Source organism: Podarcis pityusensis (assembly GCF_964106645.2).
Source record: "Podarcis pityusensis genome assembly, chromosome: 12".
In the NCBI taxonomy this organism is placed as follows: domain Eukaryota; kingdom Metazoa; phylum Chordata; class Lepidosauria; order Squamata; family Lacertidae; genus Podarcis; species Podarcis pityusensis.
This window is the reverse complement of record NC_138037.1, coordinates 4,739,699-4,761,172: the sequence shown is the minus strand read 5'-3', so window position 1 is coordinate 4,761,172 and position 21,474 is coordinate 4,739,699. Positions and strand designations below refer to the sequence as shown.

At 48.3% G+C, this 21,474-nt stretch overlaps 1 protein-coding gene across 4 annotated transcripts in view; it reads left to right on the top strand.

Moving 5' to 3' along the window:
• The window catches only part of NBEAL2 (neurobeachin like 2), a 219,488-nt gene that overhangs the window by 38,246 nt on the left and 159,768 nt on the right, over window positions 1-21,474 (top strand). The window contains exon 1 of one of the 4 annotated variants that reach the window (XM_080973934.1): window positions 15,828-15,960. The exons of the other annotated variants lie outside the window; for them this stretch is intronic. Coding sequence (XP_080830060.1) covers window positions 15,928-15,960 — 33 coding nt within the window. The 5' untranslated portion in view covers window positions 15,828-15,927. Of the gene's footprint in view, window positions 1-15,827; window positions 15,961-21,474 lie in introns of those variants that run through there. 4 annotated transcript variants of the gene reach the window in all.

The following is a 21,474-nucleotide window of genomic DNA, read 5'->3' as shown; positions in this document are numbered from 1 at the left end:
AATCCCTTCGGAATACAGTTTTGTTTGGAAGTGTTTATAAACAGGCGAGAGCTTTTTCTCCCAGTTTCCTTCGTTGCGTGATGTAAGTTGAGTTTTCCTACCTTACTCATAATTTTAGAATTGCATCCATTTCATTCCCTTCTGGGTTTTTTGTTTTGTTTCGACTATATTGTCAAAAGCTCCCTCTGTAGAACTATTTGGGTTGTTCTTAATGCATTCTTTCTCTCTCTCTCAATTCCTCTTTCTCTTTGTGTTGCCTGTTTTTGTTGTTCAACAAAATCAAAAAAATAATACAAATTGGGGGGGGGGGCGGACGCAATTCAAAATGTTCCAGAAAACTGCCGACACCACTGCCTACCTGTCTGGGTAGCCCAGTGGCGGGGGGGGGGGGCTGTCCTTTCTGAGAACGCTACCTTGCAAATCTTGGATTCCTATCTGCACAACATATCCTGTCTGCGGTCATTTTACCTGACAGGCAAGTCACCTTGCGGTCAGCTCCACCCAGTACAAAATCAAATCCTTGGTAAATAGAGGCTTGGGGTTTTTTTGTGTGTGTTTGTGGGATGGTGGTGTTTGGGGATATCAATATCCGGAGATGTCCCGGGTCCTATTGACCCTTGATCTCCCTTTGCCAGTCTCGGGGGTTTCTCGTGAGAAAGCTGCAGGCATTTGTTTTGGGTGAGGGCTTTGGTTTAGCCCAGCACTCTCTGCAAACATACATTCCCAGTGCATGAGTGAGCCGGTGACTCAGAAGGAAAATATAGCTCGCTTTTTGCGCGCACCCCCTGCGACTTGTCAGTTTGATCAATTTGAACTTTACCACCCTAGAATTAGGGAGGCGGAGGAGAGGTAATAAATCAGCCTCTGACTGGCAAACAGAGGCAGAAAAGGAAATATTTTTTGTTGAATGTGTTCCTTAGATAGCGGCCAAGTGGCGAGGTCAGTGGCTTGCGAGGCGGAAAATTTGCAGCCCCGAGAAAGGCTGCTTAGGCTGCAAAGTGGGTGGTTAGATGTATTAGATAAGGACCCTTGGCAGCTGTAGCCGGGTTTTTTGACCCAGGACGCGGGTGGCGCTGTGGGTTAAACTACAGAGCCTAGGACTTGATCAGAAGGTCAGTGGTTCAAATCGCCGCGGCGGGGTGAGCTCCCGTTGCTCGGTCCCTGCTCCTGCCAACCTAGCAGTTTGAAAGCACGTCAAAAGTGCAAGTAGATAAATAGATACCGCTCTGGCAGGAAGGTAAACGGCGTTTCCGTGCGCTGCTCTGGTTCGCCAAAAGCAGCTTAGTCCTGCTGGCCACATGACCTGGAAGCTGTACGCCGGCTCCCTCGGCCAGTAAAGCGAGATGAGCGCCGCAACCCCAGAGTTGGCCACGACCGGACCTAATGGTCAGGGGTCCCTTTACCTTTACCTAAAGCCTCAAGAGCGATGCCATTGAGGCTCCCAGCCCGTGTGTGTACACAAATGTGTGTGGGGTGCGTGTGCCAAAACTGGGTCTTTGAAATAAAGCCTCGTTTCACCCCTGCCCTCTGACTGTCCTGGTACCAGCATCCCGATTGTGCTGGTTATGCAAACATTTTCAGGATTTTATTCGGGGACGCGGATAGGGCTGTGGTCTAAACCACCGAGCCCATTGGGCTTGCTGATCCGAAGGTCGGCTGTTCAAATCCCCACGACAGGGTGAGCTCCTGCTGCTCGGTCCCAGCTCCTGCCAACCTAACAGTTCGAAAGCACGCCAGTGCCAGTAGATAAATAGGTACCGCTCAGGCGGGAAGGTAAACGGTGTTTCCATGTGCTGCTCTGGTTTCTGTCACGGTGTCCAGTTGCGCCAGAAGTAGTTTAGTCCTGCTGACCACAGGACCCAGAAAGCTGTCTGTGGACAAACGCCAGCTCCCTCGGCCTGAAAGCGAAATGAGCACCGCAACCCCATAGTCGCCTTTGACTGGACTTAACCGTCCAGGGGTCCTTTACCTTTTTACCTTGTGCAAACTTTTTCAGGATTTCATTAGCCCAGAAATTTGTCCCCATCCTTTGTGGTCAGGTGTCGTCATGCCAGTTTGGTATCCTGCAGTTTTATTGCTCATCTTTATAGAAGATCAGTTTTGAAACAAAAGGTGGGTGCTTTTCTGTTTCAGAGGTACTTTGCACATGCCCAGTGGAACTCTTTCCCTTAAAATCAGTTAACAGGGATGGAGGCAATGGGCAGAGTCTCAGAGACATTGGGCCAATTTTTAAGGAGAGCAGTAAAAAAACTGCTGTTTGCCTCTGCTCTTAAGCAACACCTTTATTTTCAGAGAAGGTGATCGGCACATGCTCAGAGGAACTCTCCATGTGCTGGCTAGGGCTGATGGGACGTTATTTATTTAAATGTTTCTCTCTTTTTTTGAAACTTTTCAACATCCAATGGTATAAAAATATGTGGCGATTGCCGGGGGGGAAATAAGCCACACATTTCATGCTTTTAAAGGACATTTTTATGCACTTTGGGGGGGCTTTTATACCTTACATTTCATCTACAGTGGTACCTCGGGTTAAGAACTTAATTCGTTCCGGAGGTCCGTTCTTAACCTGAAACTGTTCTTAACCTGAAGCACCACTTTAGCTAATGGGGCCTCCTGCTGCTGCCACCGCACCACAATTTCTGTTCTCATCCTGAAGCAAAGTTCTTAACCCAAGGTACTATTTCTGGGTTAGCGGAGTCTGTAACCTGAAGCGTCTGTAACCCGAGGTACCACTGTACCGGTGTATGAGCAGCATCTGAGAGAGAAATTTGGATGGCCTTATCTGTAAGCAAAGAGGAATTCCTAGAATCACACAGCTGAAAGGGGGGGTCCCAGCAGTCATCTATCCCAACCCCTGTAAAAAGCTTTTTTTTCGTAAAAAGCTTGCATTTTGCCCCTGAGCAGCTAACATTGCAATGTGCGCTTGTGCCAATGGCGTTCTCTTCCTCTCTCTCTCTCTCTCTCTCTCTCTCTCTCTCTCTCATTGCTATGCCTTCCCTGTTGAGTTTGCGTCTAATCAGAGTTGATGTCTTGGAACAATTAGTCACCCAACCTTTTCAAAGCCTGCTTCGTTTCCTCTGTGAATTCATTATTAGTGTTTGTGGCCTGCGGAGAGTGCTGGATTTACGTATAAGCTAAGCAAGCTATAGCTTAGGGTCCCACTCTCTTGACAGCCCCCCAAAAAATTAAAGGAAAAAAACCACTGGGTGTACATTTCCAAAATATATGATAAAAAACAAATAAAATAAAACCTACATACAGCAACAGTGTTTTGTGTTGTGTTGGCTCCTATGGTGTAAGTCATGGGCCCCGCCTGCTAGCCTGATCCCTAAAATATCACTGGTTTGCTCCTTTCCATATATATAGGGTGCCTACATTCTGCATGTACAAATGGCTTTAGATACCTATGAGGTCCATAAATTACCATATACCTGCAGCATATATTCAACACAAAAAACAGCAACAATTTGTTGTTGACAAAGGACAGCTGGCTATATAAAGGGCCCCATTACCTTCAGTAGATAATAATAATAATAATAATAATAATAATAATAATAATGGGTCCCATGACCATTAGGTCCAGTTGTGGCCAACTCTGGGGTTGAGGTGCTCATCTCGCTTTATTGGCTGAGGGAGCCGGCGTACAGCTTCCGGGTCATGTGGCCAGTATGACTAAGCCGCTTCTGGTGAACCAGAGCAGTGCACGGAAATGCCGTTTACCTTCCCGCCGGAGTGGTACCTATGTATCTACTTGCTCTTTGACATGCTTTTGAACTGCTAGGTTGGCAGGAGCAGGGACCGAGCAACAGGAGCTCACCCCGTCGTGGGGATTCGAACCGCCAACCTTCTGATCAGCAAGTCCTAGGCTCTGTGGTTTAACCCACAGCGCCACCCGCGTCCCGGACAGTCAGTACCCATAAGTAAAACCCACCCACCCCCATCTCAGGACCTGATATACTGGTTTAGTTGGCTTCAAAAGGGGATTTGCACAGATCCGTTCAGGGAGAGGTCTATCGAAGCCGATTAGACACTCTGCGTTTAGAGGCAGTCTACCTTAGAATACCCGGCCGGATTCTGGGGATAAAGGTCAAGGAAGGATCACGACCTCTGTACTCCCTGTTTCAGCTTGCGGAGTCGTTTTGGCTGGCGGTTGTTAAGAGACAGACGGCTAGATGACCCCTGCCTTTGAGGAGAGGGCTGGGGCCAGGATGCCTTTATTGTTATTGTCCGTGTTTAATGGTTTTTTCATACCGTTTCAATTCTATTTGTGTTTAATGAGGGTCTCTTCTATATTTTTTGGCTCGTTATTATTTTATCTGTATAAGCTGCCTTGGATCCTGGAATGGGAACGGGGCGGGATATAGATAAATGTAATAATAATAATAATAATAATAATAATAATATTAATACAGTGGATGCTTGGGTTGCGAACGTGATCCGTGCGGGATGGACGTTCGCAACCCACAGCGTCACATCTGCGCACGCGCGGGTTGCAATTTGGCGCTTATGTGCATGCGCAAAGGGCGACTGCCAAAACCTGGAAGTAACCCATTCCGGTACTTCCAGGTTTTGGCGGTCCGTAACCCAAAAAAAACACAACCTGAAGCGTCTGTAACCCAAGGTATAGCTGTAATAATAAACCCAAACCAGAGTACAAGAGAATTAAAGTACACAATTAAAATGGCATAAAACACAATTCCATAGCTACACAGTGACCAGTAAAATATATGACCAGTATCACTAACTTGAAAGCATTTTTTTGGGGTGGAGGGGTGTAGAAAAGGGAAATATGGTCCAGTATTTGTCAAAATGGACAAAGCCAGCCTCTGAAAGTCACACACCTCTCCATCTATTTTACCTTGTTTGGAACAGTCCCCCCCTTGACCAAAGTGTTTTCCTCATACATTTAAAAAAGAAAAAGAGAATGGGGAGGAAAGAAAGAAAGAAAGAAAGAAAGAAAGAAAGAAAGAAAGAAAGAATCCTAGAATCATTTAGCCCAACCTGCTGCAATGCAGGAAAAAAAGAAATGTTTTAATAGCAATGCCAAATCTCTCATCTTTGATCCTTGCAGACAGGGATTTGGCTGAATAACTCCCTAAGCGCCACAAATCAAAACAGGTTTTTGTTTTTTTTTAAAGGGGAGCCACGCAGAGAGCTGTCATCACCGCAGTTTGGAACAGGGTGCAGTCCGGTTGGCACACATTTTGGCAGTCGGTCTTGAGTTATAGACAGGGCACGTTTTAGATTTCGGTTTCGTTTTGCAAGCCGCCACTCCTTCCTCTGCTCAGAGCTGCAGAAACTGGAACCAGCTTCGCCATTTTCCTTCCCCCAACTTGCCAGAAACTGCTCCCTCCCCGGGCAAGAAAACCGTACCCTGCTTGGGTGCCACTCTCAGGTGGTTTGGCCCTAGAAATCAAAGCGGGTTTAAGCCCTGCCCACAAGGAGAGGCGAGTGAAGGGGGCAGTAGCTGCAGTTGTGAGGAGAAGGTGTGTTTGTGGGAGGGGGGGTCATTTTCCCCTAAAGGTAAATGTAAAGGGACCCCTGACCGTTAGGTCTAGTCACGGACGACTCTGGGGTTGCGGCGCTCATCTCACTTTACTGGCCGAGGGAGTCGGCGTACAGCTTCCAGGTCATGTGGCCGGCGTGACTAAGCCGCTTCTGGCGAACCAGAACAGCGCATGGAAATGCCATTTACCTTCCCGCCGGAGTGGTACCTATTTATCTACTTGCACTTTGACGTGCTTTCGAACTGCTAGATTGGCAGGAGCTGGGACCGAGCAATGGGAGCTCACCCTGTCGCGGGGATTTGAACCGCCGACCTTCTGATCGGCAAGTCCTAGGCTCTGTGGTTTAACCCACAGCGCCACCCGAGTCCCATTTTCACCTAGGGGTCCCCAAAACCTAGAGCCAGCACTTCTTCCTTGAAGAGGGTTTTCAGGTGTACCTGCGGCTGTCCAAAAAGGGTGAGGGGGTGCTGGTGCTTATTTTCCTAATAATAATAATAATAATAATAATAATAATAATAATAATAAATGTATTTATACCCTGCCCATCTGGCTGAGTTTCCCCAGTCACTCTGGGCGGCTCCCAACAGAATATTAAAAACACGATAAAATATCCAACATTAAAAACTTCCCTGAACAGGGCTGCCTTCAGATGTCTTCTAAAAGTCAGATAGTTTCTTATTTCCTTGACATCTGGTGGGAGCTACCACCGAGAAGGGTGGGAGCTACCACCGAGAAGGGTGGGTGCTACCACCGAGAAGGCCCTCTGCCTGGTTCCCTGTAACCTCCCTTCTCGCAGGGAGGGAACCGCCAGAAGGCCCTCAGCGCTGGACCTCAGTGTCCGGGCAGAACGATGGGGGTGGAGATGCTCCTTCAGGTATACAGGGCCGAGGCCGTTTAGGGCTTTAAAGGTCAGCACCAACACTTTGAATTGTGCTCGGAAACGTACTGGGAGCCAATGTAGGTCTTTCAAGACCAGTGTTATGTGGTCTCGGCGGACGCTCCCAGTCCAGCTGCCGCATTCTGGATTAGTTGTAGTTTCCGGGCTGGAGGCAACTTTTTTAAAGACTGCAGTACGCCGCACCTGTTGAATATCTGTCTCCCATGCCTTTGGTTTGTCTTCCTTCCAGAAATCAAAAGGGGGAGGCTCATAAGACGTTCTGCTTTTATTTCAGCCTCCCTGCAAAACGTTTCCATCCCATTATGGTTTAAATAAAAATAGATTTCCCCCCACCCCTCTAATCTCCACAGGGTCCCATTTAGGAACCCTGAACCACTAGCTCTTTCATGCACCAGGTGCGAATCAACACAAACACACATATTATCTCTCATCTTCCAGGTACAAATGAGCATTTGGGATGCGGTCCGTGGGCCCCGGTTTCCTTGGCAAGGTGAACAGCTGCCTTGGGAGAAAAACTAACAGGAAGGGGGGGGCATTGCCATGCCTTTGCTGCCCCCCCCTTCCCCTCCACCTTCTGGAGTGGGGAATAGTGAACAGCGCCTTAATCCCAGGGTCAATATTGAACAAGGGCAGGGCTGAGCTCCTTGGGATCGGTTCTGTGCTTTCCTTTATTTCCCCCCATTTTTTCTTTCTGGAACTTTTGCTGTTCCTCTCTGCGGCCTGTGACGTTGTCGTCCGTGGCTCCCAGCAGATTGGAGGGTCTCTCGCCTCGCTGTTGCCTCCGATGAAATTGAATTTTTTAGGACCGATAAAAGGAAGAGCAATCGACTTATGGAACTGCCTGCCACTGGAGGGAGTGATGGCCCCTGCCATCACTTGGGGAATCCTGCCACATCCCATTTCATGGGCGTGACCAGCGCAGATGGCTCTGAGACCTTATTGCATGGGAATGTGGGCTTGGGGGAGCACTTCTTTGCTTGAGATGATACCCAGCTCTACCTCTCTTTCAAATCGGAACCAGTGAAGGCAGTGAAGGTCCTGTGTGAGTGTCTGGAGGCGGTTGGAGGATGGATGGCGGCTAACAGATTGAGGTTGAATCCTGACAAGACAGAAGTACTGTTTTGGGGGAGACAGGGGGGAAGGTGTGGGGGACTCCCTGGTCCTGAATGGGGTAACTGTGCCCCTGAAGGACCAGGTATGCAGCCTGGGAGTCATTCTGGACTCACAGCTGTCCATGGAGGCGCAGGTCAGTTCTGTGTCCAGGGCGGCTGTCTACCAGCTCCATCTGGTAGGCAGGCTGAGACCCTCCCTCCCCGCAGACTGTCTCACCAGAGTGGTGCATGCTCTGGTTATCTCCCGCTTGGACTACTGCAATGCGCTCTATATGGGGCTACCTTTGAAGGTGACCCGGAAACTACAACTAATCCAGAATGCGGCAGCCAGACTGGTGACTGGGAGCGGCCACCGAGACCATATAACACCGGTCTTGAAAGACCTACACTGGCTCCCAGTACGTTTCCGAGCACAATTCAAAGTGTTGGTGCTGACCTTGAAAGCCCTAAATGGCCTCGGTCCAGGATACCTGAAGGAGCGTCTCCACCCCCATCATTCTGCCCGGACGCTGAGGTCCAGTGCCAAGGGCCTTCTGGCGGTTCCCTCACTGTGAGAAGCCAAGTTACAGGGAACCAGGCAGAGGGCCTTCTCGGTAGTGGCACCCACCCTGTGGAACACCCTCCCACCAGATGTCAAAGAGAACAATGGCTACCAAACTTTTAGAAGACATCTGAAGGCAGCCCTCTTTAGGGAAGCTTTTAATGTTTGATGTATTACTGTATTTTAATATTTGGTTGGAAGCCTCCCAGAGTGGCTGGGGAAGCCCAGCCAGATGGGCGGGGTATAAATAATAAATTATTATTATTTTATTTTTATTGAGACTCTGTCCTGCCGTGTGATGCCCGAAATCTTCTGAACACGGTGCATGTGGAAGGCATTGAGGCATTGCTCCTGGCAAATATAAGTTGCCCACAACTCTCTTTCGGATACATTGGTACCATGGTACTCAAACAAATTGGAACCAAACCCCGCAAACCTGGAAGTAAGTGTTCCAGTTTGCGAACTTTTTTTGGAAGCCGAACGTGCTCCGTTTTGAGTGTTACACTGAGGTCTGTCTGTTTTTGCTATTTCTTTTGCATTTTTGTTTTTGCGGCTCTTTTTAGTATTGTTTCTGTGACTGTGTGGAACCCAGTTCAGTTACTGATGGGTTGTTTGTACATGCAGTACATTGTTTATCGCTTTCATTTTATGGATCAGTGGTCTCGTTAGATAGTAAAATCCATGTCAAATTGTTGTTTTAGGGGTTGTTTTTAAAAGTCTGGAGCGGATTAATCCGTTTTGCATTGCTTTCTATGGGAAAGCGCGCCTTGGTTTTGGAACGCTTTGGTTTTGGAACAGGCTTCCGGAACGGATTGAATTTGAGAACCAAGGTACCACTGTAGAAGTATTCTTGGCGCTGAGGCTTGGCAGACCTCCATCCTGGCATTCTCACCTACCTTACAGGGCTGTTGCGAACATCGCCGAAATATTGTACGTGAACTTTCAAAACCGGCAGTATTCTATGTTGACAAGGAGCTATGTTGACCAGCAGCCCATGGCCTGTTCGCAAAGCAACTTTTCCTGGGTCTGCCCATCGGCCAAATTTAGAGAGAGCGTGTGGTAAAAGGATTGCCTCAAAAAGTCAATCCTTTTTGAGCTACCCTTTGCGTCGTCAAGAAAAAAAAGGCCAAATTCATTGGGTTTCCCCTTTCTTTTCCAAAAATGGTTTCTCATTTCCTGCTATATATATTGCCTAAATAAGAATATTTCCTGCATAGGTCGTTCTAGCCAATGGAACCTGTTAGTTTACAGCAAAGTTGATCATTATGTCCAGGAAGGGGGGTATACTTTTTAAGATCTTGGCAAAGAACATACCATATTTTTCACTCTATAAGATGCACCAGACCATAAGACTGGTTTTTGAAGCAGGAAAACAAGAAAAAAAATATTCTGAATCTCAGAAGCCAGAATAACAAGAGGGATCGCTGCGCAGCGAAAGCAGCAATCCCTCTTGCTGTTCTGGCTTCTGGGATAGCTGCGCAGCCTGCATTCGCTCCATAAGGCGCGCACACATTTCCCCTTACTTTTTAGGAGGGAAAAAGTGAGTCTTGTAGAGCTAAAAATACAGTATATCAAGAGGCTCACTTTCTGCTACAGTGCTTCTTTAATGAGTAACTTTGCTTACCGTGTCGGTCCAGGCAAAAGGCTTTGTAGTTGCTGGGCAAAGCAGTTTCAATGCGCAGCAGATATAAAGGAAATGTGATTGTTTATTTATGAAGGGTGTCTATTCCTAATGCAGGCAAATTGCAAGCGGTTGTAGAGCATGGAAGCGGCAGGTAACAGATGAGCAGGTTGTTGCGTTGGCCTAGTGATTCCCAGCGGCATCTTCCAAAGTGCAACTCTCCTTTTAAGAGTCGCGCAGCTCCTGAGAATTTCAGCAAGTTGCAGGCTCTCCGTTGTCAAATTTCAGTCACCGCGCTACAGTGGTACCTCGGGTTAAGTACTTAATTCGTTCCGGAGGTCCGTACTTAACCTGAAACTGTTCTTAACCTGAAGCACCACTTTAGCTAATGGGGCCTCCCGCTGCCGCCGCGCCGCCGGAGCACGATTTCTGTTCTCATCCTGAAGCCAAGTTCTTAACCTGAAGCACTATTTCTGGGTTAGCGGAGCCTGTAACCTGAAGCGTATGTAACCTGAAGCGTATTTAACCTGAGGTACCACTGTATTTCTGTGCCTTTTTCAGTGAGCAGGACCCGTCGTCCTCCACAAACACCACACCTCAGAGCCATAGGCACATTGGGCCCTCAGGCACTGGAGTTACAGCTCTCCCCAAGCTGTTGGGCGCTTTTTGGAAACCCAAGACTGAGCAAAAGCTTTCCGCCACCCGATTATGAAGTACAGTCGTACCTCGGAAGTTCCAGAAGCCCGTCCGACTTCTAAAATGTTCAGAAGCCAAAGCGCGGCTTCAGTTATTTGGAAGCACTGTTGGATGTTCGGCTTCTGAAAATCGTTCGAAAACCTGGAACGCTCACTTCCGGGTTTCGATGGTTCGGGAGCCGATCTGTTCAGGAGCCGGTGTTCGAGATCGTTTGTTGGTACAGTGGTACCTCGGGTTACATATGCTTCAGGTTACATACACTTCAGGTTACAGACTCCGCTAACCCAGAAAGAGTACCTCAGGTTAAGAACTTTGCTTCAGGATGAGAACAGAAATCGCACGGCGATGCCACGGCGGCAGCAGGAGGCCCCATTAGCTAAAGTGGTGCTTCAGGTTAAGAACAGTTTCAGGTTACATACGGACCTCCGGAACGAATTAAATACTTAACCCGAGGTACCACTGTATCTTCATGAACTTACCTAAAAATATAAAGAAAACAAAAGACTGAATTGAGCATTTGAAAAATCCATTGAAACCAGACATTATAAGTTCAGCTTAGGTTGGGTAGTATGCAAGTCTCCGTGGGCTTTGAACAAGGTTTTGTATTTTTCTCAGAAGATTGATAAAGAATGTATAATTATTTTGGTCATTATTGTGTGTATGTAGTCGCCAGCGTGTTGCATGAGTCGTACTACAGTGGTACCTTGGGTTAAGTACTTAATTCGTTCTGGAGGTCCATTCTTAACCTGAAACTGTTCTTAACCTGAAGCACCACTTTAGCTAATGGGGCCTCCTGCTGCCGCCGAGCGATTTCTGTTCTCATCCTGAAGCAAAGTTCTTAACCCAAGGTACAGTGGTGCCTCGCAAGACGAAATTAATTCGTTCTGCGAGTTTTTTCGTCTTGCGAAGCACGGTTTCCCAAAGTCTTCAAAATCACCAAAGTCTTCAAAAACCTCAAAAAAGGCTACCACACCGTGTGCTATGAGTTGCTCCTCGAAGTCACCCTGGGTATTAACGGTTTTAAGAAAAAGAAAACAAACTTGCAAGACGTTTTTGTTTTTTTCGTTTTTCGTCTTGCGAAGCAAGCCCATAGGGAAATTCGTCTTGCGAAGCGACTCAAAAAACGAAAAACTCTTTCGTCTTGCGCGTTTTTCGTCTTGAGAGGCATTTGTCTTGCGAGGTACCACTGTACTATTTCTGGGTTAGCAGAGTCTGTAACCTGAAGCGTATGTAACCTGAAGCATATGTAACTCGAGGTACCACTGTACTTCTATCAGCAGCACACGTTGCATTTTTCTAGTAGTAGTGTCTGATGAAATGCAAAGAGCAGCCCAAGTGCTTACAGGAACGCGTGTGTCTCCTGAACTTGCTGCACCTCCTTGGTGCAAATCGAGGGCAGACGAGCCGGCTGCGAGCTTTTGAATCGGCAACCCTTACTCCCTGTTGCTTCTTGGTCTTCTGAGCATCCTGCTCGTTTGCCTCAGGAGGAAATTGATTTTTGTGGCTGTCGCAAAACGTGCCTTCTCCTTCTTGCCTGCTGTTTCCCAGATTCTTCTACTCAAGAGGGTTCTGGGGGGGGAACTATTTAATCTGCTTCTGAGATGAAAGAGATACCTGCCTTCCCTGCTGAGGAAGGGGCTGGGATGCTGGGCAGAGACAAAGCGCAAGGTTATCTCTCAGCTGGGATTCTTGGACATTGAAGGGATTCATCTCTGGTGCAGAGAAAAACAGATTAAATTGTTCTCCCTACGGGGCTGATGCCAGTGTCACGTCAGTGCCTTTTTAAAAATCTGCCAATTGTACAGCAAAGGTGTTAGTCGATTGCTTCCATCAGTACTTATTAATGTCTTGGATCTGGTACAGACAAAGAGCTTGCTGCCGTTGTTGTTATTATAATTATAATTATAATTATAATTATAATTATTATTATTATTATTATTATTAAAAAGTTGCAAACTGGTAACGGAGAAATCTGAGGGCTCCCTTGGACAAAAAACAAGGACACCAGCCAGGAATACCACCGCAAAACAGCAGCCAGTAGGCTTGGTCTTTATTGAAGACTGTCGCGATAGGATTCCCACCTGCCACAAGGTGGAAGAAGATGGAAACCCCAAACAAAAGAGAACCCAAACTTTTATTAGCTGCTAATCTCCCATGTTCATGGGACGTGGGTGGCGCTGTGGGTTAAACCACAGAGCATAGGACTTGCCGATCAGAAGGTCGGCGGTTTGAATCCCCGCGACAGGGTGAGCTCCCATTGCTCAGTCCCAGCTCCTGCCAACCTAGCAGTTCGAAAGCAGGTCAAAGTAGATAAATAGGTACCGCTCCGGCAGGAAGGTAAACGGCGTTTCCATGCGCTGCTCTGGTTCGCCAGAAGCGACTTAGTCCTGCTGGCCACATGACCCAGAAGCTGTACGCCGGCTCCCTCGGCCAATAAAGCAAGATGAGCGCCGCAACCCCAGAGTCGGCCACGACTGGACCTAATGGTCAGGGGTCCCTTTACCTTTAATGCCCATGTTAATGCCCCCTAACTACATCACGGTTACATCATGAAAGGGGAGGTCTGGTGGCAGTAATCTGAGCATCCTGGACCCTGCCCCATGGTTCTCCTTGCCCTCCACCAAACACCCATCAAGTGTAACAAAAGACGTATTTACATTTCCCTGTTTCCCAGCCAAGTTAATCACTGCAACCCCCCCCACCTATACATAAATTCCTGCAACAATACATTTTCCATCAATATATCCCCTCGTGAGTCCGCTGATGAAACAGTGGTTTTTATGTTCTCGTCAAATGCTAGGATTACCTGGGGGGGGCACGATAAGAAACAAGGGGACCGCATATGCAAATGACTCTTTGACTTCAAAACGATTGGTATCACTGGATCCAGCCCGTCAGCCTTTTTTTAATTAACTGAACTAAAGTGTTATAATTGGATTTTGAATAAAGGTGCAATCGAGAGTCAACTGTTTTGATTTTTATTGTGCTTTTACCTTCCTTAGTGGGTCAATGGCCCACCCCAAAGTTTGGGAAACCCTGGACGTGCAGGCAGCAAGCGTTATAACTCAATGGCTGTCACACAGAAGATGGAGCAATCTTGTTTTCTCCTGCTCTGGAGGGTAGGACCTGAACAAATGTCTTCAGGTTGCATGGAAGGAGATTCCAACAAAACATCAGAGAGAACCTTCTGACAGTAAGAACTGTTTGACAGTGAAACTGTCTCCTTTGGGGGGCTGTAGATTCCCTTTCATAGGGGGGGTTAAGGAGCGGTTGGGTGGTCATCTGTCATGGTTTAATGAGTTTCCGAGCACAATTAAAAGTGTTGGTGCTGACCTTTCAAGCCCTAAATGGCCTCGGTCCAGTATACCTGAAGAAGCGTCTCCACCCCCATCGTTCAGCCCAGACACGGAGGTCCAGCTCCGAGGGCCTTCTGGCGGTTCCCTTGCTGTGAGAAGCCAAGTTACAGGGAACCAGGCAGAGGGCCTTCTCGGTGGTGGCGCCTGCCCTATGGAACACCCTCCCACCAGATGTCAAAGAGAAAAACAACTACCAGACTTTTAGAAGACACCTGAAGGCAGCCCTGTTTAGGGAAGCTTTTAATGTTTAATAGACTATTGCATTTTAATATTCTGTTGGAAGCCGCCCAGAGTGGCTGGAGAAACCCAGCCGGATGGGCAGGGGTATAAATAATAAATTATTATTATTATTACATTGGTACCTCAGGTTACATACGCTTCAGGTTACAGACTCTGCTAACCCAGAAATATTACCTTGGGTTAAGAATTTTGCTTCAGGATAAGAACAGAAATTGTGGCGCAGTGGCAGCAGGAGACCCCATTAGCTAAAGCAGTTCTTCAGCTTAAGAACAGTTTCAGATTAAGAACGGACCTCCGGAACGAAATACGTTCTTAACCCAAGGTACCACTGTATTATTTTTTGAGAGTCTTCCTTTAAAATATAAAGTGGTATAATAATAATAATAATTAATAATAATAATAATAATAGTAATAATATACCTTTAGGTGCCAGGCAAAAACGTTCCTTTTAAACCAGGCCTTTGGTTGACCTGATGAACATCCCATACCCTTTTAAAATGTGGCTCTTTTTGGGGAGGGCTGTTATTGGGTTATTGCTTTTATTTTAATTTTATATACTGTGATCTTTTTATGTGAACCGCCCTGAGACCTCCGGGTATAAGGTGGTATATTAATAATAATAATAATAATAATAATAATAATAATCCCCACCAGTGGCAGGGGGGAAGGGGCCTAGATATTCTGTTGTGCCGAACGCAACCTAGGTTCAAGGTACCATTTGGCGATTAGCTTATACAGTCAGACCTCATGTTGCATCTGCTTCATGTTACATTATAATAATAATAATAATAATTTATTTTTATTCATACCCTGCCCATCTGGCTGAGTTTCCCCAGCCACTGTGGGCGCCTTCCAATCGAGTGTTAAAAACAATACAGCATTAAGTATTAAAAACTCCCCTAAACAGGGCTGCCTTCAGATGTCTTTTAAAGATAGGATGGCTGCTTATTTCCTTCACATCTGAAGAGGGCGGGCGCCACCACCGAGAAGGCCCTCTATCTGGTTCATTCAGGTTACGTCCCGTGGCAACCCGGAAGTACCGGAAAGGGTTACTTCTGGGTTTTGCCGCTCGTGCATGCGCAGACGTGAAAAATGACGTCACGTGCATGTGCAGAAGCGGCAAATCGCAACATGCGCAGACGCGCCACTGCGGGTTGTGGTCTTTTCATGTTGCGAACGGGCCTCCGGAATGGATCCCGTTCGCAACCAGAGGTACCACTGTATATCTGAGTTCCTAACACTGGTTGTATACATGATGTATTCACAAACGCAAACTCTGAACCTAATAGTGGGCACGATAGTGGTACTATTGGGAGGGGGAATCAGAGAGAAGTACGTGGATATATTTGTTAGATTCGGCTGTGGTGTGGTGTCTCCCCATCCCTTAAAAAACCAAAAAACGTGGCCTTTCCTGGAGCCGATCTCATCTCTTTCCCTCTTGCCAGAATATTAAATCAGGTTAATAAATCTCCCTGGCCCAGGAGCAGCCAAACAGGCTTTGCAAGGGAAGGGAGATGGTTATGTCGATCAGCTACTACTGCGAAAGCAGGAAATGCAAGAAGGCATGTGTGTTGCTTGATGACGGGGGGGGGGGCGTTCACCCGCCTGCCCTCCCCATTCCCTGCTAGGACTTGTCAGGACAGGAGGGCTTGCGCCCAGACCTTAGAGGAAAGCATTTCACGCCGGTTTAAATCGCCTTCCCTTTTTTGCTTGCTCCGAGAGCTTAAGGGGGAAGAAAGGGCGTAACGCTGGGGTTCGGGCGCCTCTCCAAAAATCCCACAGGTGTAATTGGGGCCTGGCCATGTGACTGTGCCTGAGCATGCATTTCTGAGGGCTGCGCATGCTCAGCCCGTTCGCGGCCCGGCCCTAAACCACACCCCGTCTCCTGGGAAGGGAGAGAGGAGATGAGCCGGTTAAGGTGGCCTCTTCCGAGCGGCTGTGGCCAGGGATGAGAGGATGGACTCGGGCGGCCTGGATCTGGGGCACGCGGTAAGGAGCAGCCTGTGCTTTCTGGGCCAAATTTCCCCCTGCGTTTCTCGGGTGGGCGGCCAGATGTTTGGTTTGGGCCAGGGTGAGGATGCTCTCAGGCAGATGATCCTAATGAAATTGAGGCTACGTTTTGTGGACTCCTCAGAGAAGAGGCAGCTGTTTGGAGGCTGTGGTCTGTATCTGCGGTGAAATCCTGTGACAGAAGCTGGTAAAAAAGAGGATGGAAGCAGTCCTGTTTTTCCAGAAAAAAGGGGGATGGAGCTCTCCGTGAACTTCTCCGTTGTTCTCTGAGAATGGCAATGGCACCCACCTGAATGGAGGTACAGTGGTACCTCGGGTTACATATGCTTCAGGTTACATACGCTTCAGGTTACAGATTCTGCTAACCCAGAAATAGTGCTTCAGGTTAAGAACTTTGCTTCAGGATGAGAACAGAAATTGTGCTCCGGTGGCGCGGCGGCAGCAGGAGGCCCCATTAGCTAAAGTGGTGCTTCAGGTTAAGAACAGTTTCAGCTTAAGAACGGACCTCTGGAATGAATTAAGTACTTAACCCGAGGTACCACTGTATAGGGTGCCAAACTGTAGAGAGGTGGCACAATTTCTAAGACCGGGGCTGGCGCAGGTGGGGTTCCCGTGGAAGGTTTCATAGAACCGTAGAGATGGCCCTGTGGGTCATCTGGTCCAACCCGCTGCATTGCAGGAAACCTTGGCCCAAAGTGGGACTCGAACCCACAACTGTGAGATTAAGAGTCTCGCGCTCTGCCTACCGAGCTCTCCCAGGGCTTATATACGGTCTCCCAGCCATTCACAGGGTTGGGATGTCCGCATGCCGGTTGGAGCCCTAACAGTCCCTAAGCCAGTGTTTCTCAACCTGCGGGTCCCCAGATGCTGTTGGACTACAACTCCCATCATTCCTAGCCAGCATGGCCAGTGGTCAGGGAAGATGGGAGTTGTAGTCCAACAACATCTGGGGACCCACAGGTTGAGAACCGTTGCCAATCAGGACTTCACCCTTCAAAGGAAGAGTCGAAAAGCTTTTCAAATCCTCTTCAAGGACTCTCTCCGATAATAATATCAGTGGTCGTTTTTTGCGTCTATGTTGTTAACTTTACTACTTCTCTCTGTTTCGTTCCTTTGTTTCCCCTGTATTTTCTGTATTCCTCTCCTGCATTTCCTAGTGGGATGCCTTTATGGCTGTTTTGGTTGTTGTTCTATCTCCTAGATTGAAAGTGTTTGTTGTTGTTGTTGTTTAGTCGTTTAGTCGTGTCTGACTCTTCGTGACCCCCTGGACCAGAGCACGCCAGGCACTCCTGTCTTCCACTGCCTCCCCCAGTTTGGTCAAACTCATGCTGGTAGCTTCGAGAACACTGTCCCACCATCTCGTCCTCTGTCGTCCCCTTCTCCTTGTGCCCTCCATCTTTCCCAACATCAGTGTCTTTCCCAGGGAGTCTTCCCTTCTCATGAGGTGGCCAAAGTCTTGGAGCCTCAGCTTCAGGATCTGTCCTTCCAGTGAGAACTCAGGGCTGGTTTCCTTCAGAATGGAGAGGTTTGATCTTCTTGCAGTCCATGGGACTCTCAAGAGTCTCCTCCAGCACCATAATTCAAAAGCATCCATTCTTTGGCCATCAGCCTTCTTTATGGTCCAGCTCTCACTTCCATACATCACTACTGGGAAAACCATACCTTTAAGTATACTGACCTTTGTTGGCAAGGTGATGTCTCTGCTTTTTAAGATGCTGTCTAGGTTTGTCATTGCTTTTCTCCCAAGAAGCAGGCGTCTTTTAATTTCGTGGCTGCTGTCACCATCTGCAGTGATCATGGAGCCCAAGAAAATAAAATCTCTCACTGCCTCCATTTCTTCCCCTTCTATTTGCCAGGAGGTGATGGGACCAGTTGAAAATGTTTAACATACCCGGTATGTCATTAAAATGTTTAACATATGTCATTAAAAGCAAAGCACTAGAAAATTTTCGCTACCGGGTGTCAATGCCTCCGTCTCATAATGTAGGTTGTGGCGCCCAACTTTTTTTTGGGGGGGGGGGTGCCGGCATGTGTGTGTGACACCATGTAGCAGGCTGAGGCCCAGGAGTGCCTGTCGTGGCCATGGGAAGACCCAAAGTTGCCTGCTGCGGCCACTTTGAGCCCGGCGGACTCTGCCGCAGAATATTGAGGGTGCCTGGCCAACTCCTTGAAAATTTTGGGGGCCTCACTTCCTCGCCCCCCCAGATGTCACCCCTGGACAGCTGTTAAACCAGGAATGGGGGACTTCAGATGCCTTTGGACTGCATCTTCCAGCACCACCTTGGCCGTGCTGGATGGGGCAGATTCAAGAACTGGAGTCCAACCAGTGTTCGAAATTCCCCCGGTGCATTTTGCGACCGGCACAGGTTCGACTGCTTCTACCGTTATGCTACGTAAATTACGTCATTAATGCTGTACACTGGCCCGAGGTCTTTGGATAAAGGAGAGCGTATGAATCGAATGAATGAACCAGAATAGAGCCTCTCAGCTAGGGAAGAATTTGGGATCCCCCGTCCTGATTGTCCGCATGAGGGAGTGCGTTTCTCAGATGCTGCACATTTGCTGCGGGTGTTTTGAATCCAAATGGAAGTTAAGGCAGCTTCTCACAAAGAAACCTGAGGTCCTTCCTTTGTGCAGTTGTGTGAATTGAGTTTCTACTCTCGCAAGGGGAAGGCAGGCCTGTAGATCAGTAGGTTGAGCATCTATTTTGTGTGCAGAAGGTCTCAGGTTTGATTCCTGGCTTCTCCAGATAGGGCAGGGAGGGATGCTTACCTGAATCTATTATTATTATTATTATTATTATTATTATTATTATTATTATTTTGTTGTTGTTGTTGTTGTTGCAGAGGGACCCCTGACCATTAGGTCCAGTCGTGGCCGACTCTGGGGTTGCGGTGCTTTATTGGCTGAGGGAGCCGGCGTACAGCTTCCGGATCATGTAGCCAGCATGACTAAGCTGCTTCTGGCGAACCAGAGCAGCGCTTCTGGCGAACCAGAGCAGCGCACGGAAACGCTGTTTACCTTCCCGCGGGAGTGGTACCTATTTATCTACTTGTACTTGTACTTTGACGTGCTTTCGAACGCTAGGTTGGCAAGAGCAGGGATCGAGCAACGGGAGCTCACCCCGTCGCGGGGATTCGAACCGCCGACCTTCTGATCGGCAAGTCCTAGGCTCTGTGGTTTAACCCACAGCGCCACCCGCATCCCTCGTTGTTGTTATAGTAGTAGTATTTAATTTGTATACTGCCCTTCATCTGAAGATCACAGGGCGTTCACAACATAAAATTGCAAAGTAAGAATACAAAATATGAAACAAAACCATGGGCAGGCAAACTAAGGCCTGGGGGCCATATCCGGCCCAATCGCCTTCTAAATCCAGCCTGCGGATGGTCCAGGAACCAGCGTGTTTTCACATGAGTAGAATGTGTCCTTTTATTTAAAATGCACCTCTGGGTTATTTGTGGGGCATAGGAATTCATTCATTATTTTTTTCCAAAATATAATCCGGCCCCCCACAAGGTTTGAGGGACAGTGGACCGGCCCCCTGAAAAAGTTTGCTGACCCCTGCCTTGGAGAAAAGGGTGCGATATAAACGCAATAAATGAGCTCTTCCGCTGAGCTACTTTGAAAGCTAGAGGGGCCAGCCAGGTGGAGATGTCAGTCAGCAATTGGACCAGTGCCAGTCGCAAAACACGCCTGGCTCCTGGCTAATTTCTAACACTGAGCATCAGGTGGGTGGGATAAGGAGAAGCCCAAGCTAAGAATAGGCGCTTCTTCAGCCTGGGTCCACTTCTTTGTGTGCGGTTTTAGGAGGGGCTCAGAAGTATCTATTCTCAGTTCTCTTTCCTGCGGGTGCCAGGCTGGGATTAGTAACCACAGCCAAAATGTTCGCACACTGCAGCCAAGGCAGACGCTGGCTCCCAGTACGTTTCCGAGCACAATTCAAAGTGTTGGTGCTGACATTTAAAGCCCTAAACGGCCTCAAAGGCCCAGTAGACCTGAAAGAGCGTCTCCACCCCCATCGTTCTGCCCGGACACTGAGGTCCAGCGCCAAGGGCCTTCTGGCAGTTCCCTCCTTCCGAGAAGCCAAGTTACAGGGAAGCAGGCACAGGGCCTTCTCGGTGGTGGCGCCCACCCTGTGGAATGCCCTTCCACCAGATGTCAAAGAGAAAAACAACTACCAGACTTTTAGAAGACATCTGAAGGCAGCCCTGTTTAGGGAAGCTTTTAATGTTTAACAGACTATTGTATTTTAATCTTTTGTTGGAAGCCGCCCAGAGTGGCTGGGGAAACCCAGCCAGATGGGCGGGGTATAAATAATAAATTATTATTTTTACTATTATACAGTGGTACCTCGGGTTAAGTACCGTATTTTTCGCTCTATTGGACGCAGTTCTTCCCTTCCAAAAATTGAGGGGAAATGTGTGTGCATCCTATGGGGCGAATGCAGGCTTGTGCCATAGCCGCGCACAACCCCTCCGGCAGGGAGAGGCTGCACGGGGCCATGGCTTCTTTAGCCCTGCGCAGCGTCTCCTGGCAAGGAGAGGCTGCACGGGGCTAAAGGGGAAGCCAAAACAGCGAGCGGGATCCATCCCGCTCACTGCCTTGCCTTCTTCCATAGCTGCGCGCAACCCCTCCGGCAAGGAGAGATTGTGTGCAGCCTGTACACTGCTCTTTGGGGCTGGGGGGGGGAATATTTTTTTCTTGATTTCCCCCCCTAAAAACTGGGTGCGCCCTATGGTCCGGTGCGCCCTATGGTGCGAAAAATACGGTACTTAATTTGTTCAGGAGGTCCCTTCTTAACCTGAAACTGTTCTTAACCTGAAGCACCACTTTAGCTAATAGGGCCTCCTGCTGCTGCTGTGCCGCCGGAGCACTATTTCTGTTCTCATCCTGAAGCGAAGTTCTTAACCTGAAGCACTATTTCTGGGTTAGCGGAGTCTGTAACCTGAGGTACCACTGTATTATTATTATAATGTATCTTGATGCTATCCTATACTACAATGAAGAAACGTTCGGAAACCAAATCGCGGCTTCTGATTGGCTGCAGGAAGCTCCCACAGGCCAATTGGAAGCTGCGGAAGCCCTGTCGGACGTCCGGGTTCCAAAAGAACGTTCTGGAACAATCACTTCCGGGTTTGCGTCATTCTGGAGCCAAAACGTCCAAGTTCCAGGGCGTTCAACAACCAAGGTACAACTGTAATAGCAATACAGTGGACGCTCGGGTTGCGACGTGATCCGTGTGGGATGCACATTCACAACCCGCAGCGCCACTTCTGCGCATGCACGGGTTGCGATTCGGCGCTTCTGCGCATGCGCAAAGCGTGATTTAGCGCTTCTGCGCATGCGCGGGCGCCGAAACCCGGAAGTAACCCATTCCGGTACTTCCTGGTTTCGGCGGGTCCGTAACCTGAGAAAACACAACCTGAAGCATCTGTAACCTGAGGTATGACTGTAAATGCCATTGCAGAGGGGGGAAACGGCGCCTAGACG